This window comes from Pyrgilauda ruficollis, unplaced genomic scaffold (assembly GCF_017590135.1).
Source record: "Pyrgilauda ruficollis isolate IOZ18807 unplaced genomic scaffold, ASM1759013v1 scaffold2, whole genome shotgun sequence".
NCBI classification, from domain to species: Eukaryota; Metazoa; Chordata; class Aves; order Passeriformes; family Passeridae; genus Pyrgilauda; species Pyrgilauda ruficollis.
In genome coordinates, this window is record NW_024519206.1 from 12,324,071 (window position 1) to 12,329,283 (window position 5,213).

The window sequence follows — 5,213 nt, forward strand, 5'->3', positions numbered from 1 at the left end:
GCTTGTTTGTTTGTTTGTCTCTCTGCATCCTGCTCGCAGGGCTAGACGGAAAATCACAGCATGTTTCCTATTGCGCTGCCTGTTCCCCACCGGAGCGACGTCACCACAGATATGCCAGTAAATTCCTTACCGGGTTGGGATTGTAATTGGTTGAATGTTTTCTGTATCCTGACTAGCCAATAACACCCCGAGAGAAAAAAAAAAAAAAAAAAAAAAAAAAAAAAAAAAAAAAAAAATTAGAACAACCTAGTTACAACAGATGGCGAAAAATGACTTGACATTACACATGTGAGGCAATGTTAACTAAAGATGAGATCCTTACCACATTCATTAGAAATATCGTAATACGCCAAAAAGATTACACGTGCCACTGTATTTATGGTACAAGGTCCCTTATTTTCAGACAAGTGCTGTCCAAATTGTTGCCCCTGTCATGTCTGTTTCAACAACATCTGCTAGCTAGCATAAGCTCTGGCCTTGATAACTTGCATTTTTCTGAGCCTGAATTACTCTTGGCAGACCTTCTTCCATCCCCTCCCCTCCGCCTCCCCCGAAAGTAGATAGTAATTTGTGCAAAACAATTAGCTAAAAAAAAGAAAGGAAAGGAGACACAAAACCCTGATAAAAGCGCAAGAATCATGGAAAAATAGGAAAAGAAAAGGAAAAAAAAACAAACCAAGAACAAACGATAAACAGCAGATAGCCAGAATAACTACAGTTAGAAGGGAAGTAGTTGTATCTTTTCATATGTAAAAAACAATAAATATATAACCGTATTTCCAAATGGTAAACTAACATTTTAATCTCAGTAAACAGAAAGCAATGGCAATTATACCGATAGGAACCGATGTTGACCCAGAGCAAGAAATCAAAGCTATTTTTACATTCAAATATCAGCAGCGCATTTCTTTATCCTCAAGTTTGCAAAGGATTCTTAGAAGCCTTATATATGCAGTTAGGCGGAAGCTGATTGCCAGCAATAAATAATGCATCCAAGGAAGAGGCTTGAGTAAGTATCTTCTCACTTCCAGGATGCAGCTAAGGATCTTCGCCTCAATTCTACATCAAGGTTGTGGCTTAAAACAGTCAAAGGGCTATTTAATTGTCAGGCAAGGCTTCCCCCCGCGGAACTCTCTCCGCATGTTACAACATCTTTGCAGCTCCATATGCATCTCTTTTTCACACTTCCCTCTCCATCTCAGGCTGCTACACCTGGTGCATCACGCATTTAGCCCATTCGCTCCGGCTCTTCCTTTCATCTTCCCAGTGGCAGACGTTTCTATTTATCCACTGGCAATCAATGTGTGGCGTCACCGGTGGTACTGTAATGACGACTGCACCATTGAGGATGACAGCTTAGAAAGAAGAGGGCAATGGTGATCCCTCCCAGAGCAGCATAGCAGAGTGTAGCGCTCGCATCACAAGGTCACCCTATCTCACCGCTGGCTCCTCTGCATTGGCAGGAGAGGGTTGCTGGGTTTGTACAAGGCTGGGGCGGGAGCAGAACGGAGGGGGGGGGAAGAGATCTGGATTTTTTTCCTCCCCTCCCTTAAGCAAAGCCACAATGGAAACCAGGAAGGAGATGGTGATGTTTCTGGAGGGGACTACTCTTGGCGCTCTAGTTGGCAAGAGGGTGCCTAATTTGTCCGAAGCAGTGGGGAGCCCCGCTGCGGAGCCGCAGGAGAAGATGATCCATCGGAACTGCATCAGCCCCAGACCTGGCCCCTTGTCGTCCCGGGAGAGAGGAGGAGGAGGAGGAGGTGGCGGAGGAGAGGACGAAGAGGAGGTGGAGGTGCTGCCAGGGACAGGGACGGTGCCGGAGAGCCGCTCGGCGGCGGCAGCACTGCTTTCGGCCGGACAGCAGCCCCCAGTCCCGGAACTCCCCTCCAGCAAAGGGCAGCAGAGCAGCTCGGACACCGAGTCGGATTTCTATGAGGAAATCGAGGTGAGCTGCACCCCGGACTGCGCCACGGGGAGCGCCGAGTACCAGCACAGCAAAGGTACCCAACTCCTTCCCATGCCTCCAGCCCCACGTCGGCTCCGGGGCTGGGTGGCAGCACTGGTGGGGCGGGGGGGCTGCCGGAGGGGATTTTCCCCTCGCCACCTGAGCGAGGGGCAACGAAGTCGGGTGTGTGTGTGTCTGCGCGTGTGTGATCTCTTTCCTGACTGATTGCTCACCTCCCTGCCACCGGGAGACTTGTTTGGGAGTCAGAGGACACGACACCGGGCAGCCCCCGCGTCCCTGGAGGGGAGCCAGGTTTCCCATCGTGGATGCGTCAGGTCTGCGGCTTGTCCCGTAGGATCTTTTTGGCCAAGACAACCACGCGCTCTCCTCTTCAATCTGCTCTATTTTATTTTTATTCTTTCCCATCGCCTAGACAGTGCATACTTCAGGAAATCCCTTACGATCCTCCACACCGGAGGGTTTTTTTTGTATGTGTGTGTGTGTGGGTAAGATCAAAAGGGCTTTCTGGCCAAGAGCTGTTTGTGGTTTTGCAGGGTGAAATGTGCCCGGGCGAGTGCGGAAGCGCCCATAAAGACTGTAAAATCTCTCGCCGACTCATGCCAGCCCCAAGTGCGGTAGTGAGGGCCTTGTTTGCACGTTAGGTTAAAAAAAAAAAAAAAAAAAAAAAAAAAAAAAAAAAAAAGAAAAAAAGAAGAAAAAAAAAAGGTCCAAATTACCTTGTCACTTCTATGTCTCGGTGGCGCCAGCTCGGAAATGGTCCCAATGAATTAATTGCCTTTGGTCTCGGGCACAATGAGGGAGAGTTGCATTTAAAAGCAAAGGCAGCGAACAGGCCCCTTTTCCCCTGCCCCCACTTCCCACTCCCTATTCCCACCTTCCCAGCTCGGCAAAGACGTCCCTACCCTGACAACAACCCACTTCTCCCCCCTCCCCGTTCCTCAATCACTTCAAGAAGCCGGGAAGCGTAGAGACCGCTGTCTGTTCTCCCTCGTCCCTTAGAGGCTCGTTGAAAATATTCCATCCTGCTCTTTGGAGAGTGAGCGGAGATCCCTAAGGCCTCACCTTCCCCTCAGAGAAAACAGTCCCTGTCTGCTGGCTGCTCCACTCCTGGGTCCTTGCTGGCCTGGAGGGTGGCGGGCACACCTGCCTTTTCCAGACACTCAGGTTCGGGGGATGCTGCGGCGCTCCGGTTTCCCGGTGCGGGAAGCGAGTGGGAGGCTCAGGGAGCAGACACCGCCATTGCGGGGGGTGTGTGTCGGGGAGGGCGGGGGACAGGTAACCTCCCAGCCAGAGCGAATAAGCCCCTCTCAAACCCTTAGGCCGTGTTTCATCCCCTTTTCTCGCTGCCCTCCTCCCCGGTCCTTCTTGGATGTCAGTACCCCAATACCCTCAGTACACCGGGCCAGGCACGGAAACGCGAAATGGGGTGGAACTGGGGGCCGAAGTGGGTTCGCTGGGGAGGCGGACGGCGAGCATCCCTCCGTGCCTGCCCGCCACCGAGCGTGTGTCGTTGCTCCGGGCTCCCCACGCAGGGCCGTGCTCCGAGGCGTTGGCCGGCAGCCCCAGCGGCGGGGGGGATCACCCCAAGGGCAGCGGAGGCAGCGGCGGCTCCCAGGGCTCGCTGGCCTGCAGCGCCAGCGACCAGATGCGCCGCTACCGCACCGCCTTCACCCGCGAGCAGATCGCCCGGCTGGAGAAGGAGTTTTACCGGGAGAATTACGTGTCCAGGCCCCGGAGATGTGAGCTGGCGGCTGCTCTAAATCTGCCAGAAACCACCATCAAGGTACACGCAGCTCGGACATGTTTCCAATTAGCACGATATAAATCTGTATGGCCAAACTTCCTTGCAAAACTCGGGAAAGCACTTCGCCAGCATAACCCTCCCTCTCAGCTCCCCCCGCCTCCCGCCCCTTTCCTGGCCCTGCCCGCACCCTGCAGCAATGCGGGAGATGGGACACGGCTCCCGGAGCCATCCCGGCCAGCGCCGCTAATCTGCCCTCTCCCTAGCAGATTATTTTTAATCCTCCCTTCGGTTCAGTCCAAATCTCACTCAACTCTTGGGGGAGGGAAGAGAAAGCCAGTAGCAGATCTTGTTTCGATCTCGCTTTGCTCTGCCTTTTCCAAAACATTTGCACATGAAAATGAACCCCATAGCAACAATGCCAGGTAGCTCTGGATGCGAAAGGGCAGCATTGAGGCAGAGCCGCCCGGCTGGCCGGAACCCAGGGACGGGGGGTGAGGGGCAGCAGGACAAGCCCTAACAAGCGGAAAGGAAAACAAGCACCCTGAAAAGGCTGCTCCTCTGGGTCTCCCTGTAGATTTTTATAGGGGCTTAACTGATCCCTCTGTACGTGATGACAAGTCCCTCTAGGAGGGAAAGCTGGCGCCGGTCTCCGCTCTCCGGCAGACCCACGTCCGCCGCACCGCCCGGGGAGCAGGGCCGGGGCCGGCGGCCAGGCGGAGAGCTGCGGCGGCGGGTGACGGCTCTCGCCTCTCCTCTGTCCGCAGGTTTGGTTCCAGAACCGCAGGATGAAGGACAAGCGGCAGCGCCTGGCCATGACCTGGCCTCACCCGGCCGACCCGGCGTTTTATACGTACATGATGAGCCACGCGGCGGCCACCGGGAACCTGCCGTACCCATTCCCGTCCCACCTGCCCCTGCCCTACTACTCCCACATGGGCATCGGCGCCACATCGGCCTCTGCCGCCACCCCCTTCAGTACCCCCCTGAGGCCTCTGGACACCTTCAGGGTCCTCTCCCACCCGTACCCGAGACCAGAACTGCTGTGCGCCTTCAGACATCCCTCTCTCTACCCTGCCCCAACTCATGGACTCAGCAGCGCCGGGGGCACCCCCTGCTCCTGCCTGGCATGCCACAGCGGCCAGTCCAACGGGTTGGCGCAGAGACCCTCCGGATCAGACTTTACCTGTTCGGCCACAACCAGGACTGACTCTTTTCTCACTTTCACGCCCTCTGTGCTGAGCAAAGCCACCTCAGTTTCCATGGACCAGAGAGAAGAAGTACCTTTAACGAGATAAACCTTTGTCTCAGGGTTATTAAATACTCATCCCTTTCCGGACTTCTCTTCGAGTTAATGTACCTACAGCCCATGTTTATTTAATCGTGTTCTCTCCTCAGCCGCGGACACCCACAGAAAAAAAAAAAAAAAAAAGGAAACTAAAAATAGCTCAGTCTTAAAAGGATTTACATTCCAAGGGGGGGAAAAGCAAAGAAAGAAGAAGGAAA

At 54.0% G+C, this 5,213-nt stretch overlaps 1 protein-coding gene across 1 annotated transcript; it reads left to right on the forward strand.

The window, feature by feature from the left end:
• Window positions 1-1,414: 1,414 nt before the first annotated feature.
• Window positions 1,415-5,005, forward strand: EVX1 (even-skipped homeobox 1). The gene is made up of 3 exons (XM_041466787.1): window positions 1,415-2,000; window positions 3,499-3,749; window positions 4,475-5,005. Exons 1-3 carry the CDS (start codon window positions 1,565-1,567, stop codon window positions 5,003-5,005), a joined length of 1,218 nt encoding a protein of 405 aa, XP_041322721.1. The 5' UTR covers window positions 1,415-1,564.
• The last annotated feature ends 208 nt before the right edge of the window (window positions 5,006-5,213 follow it).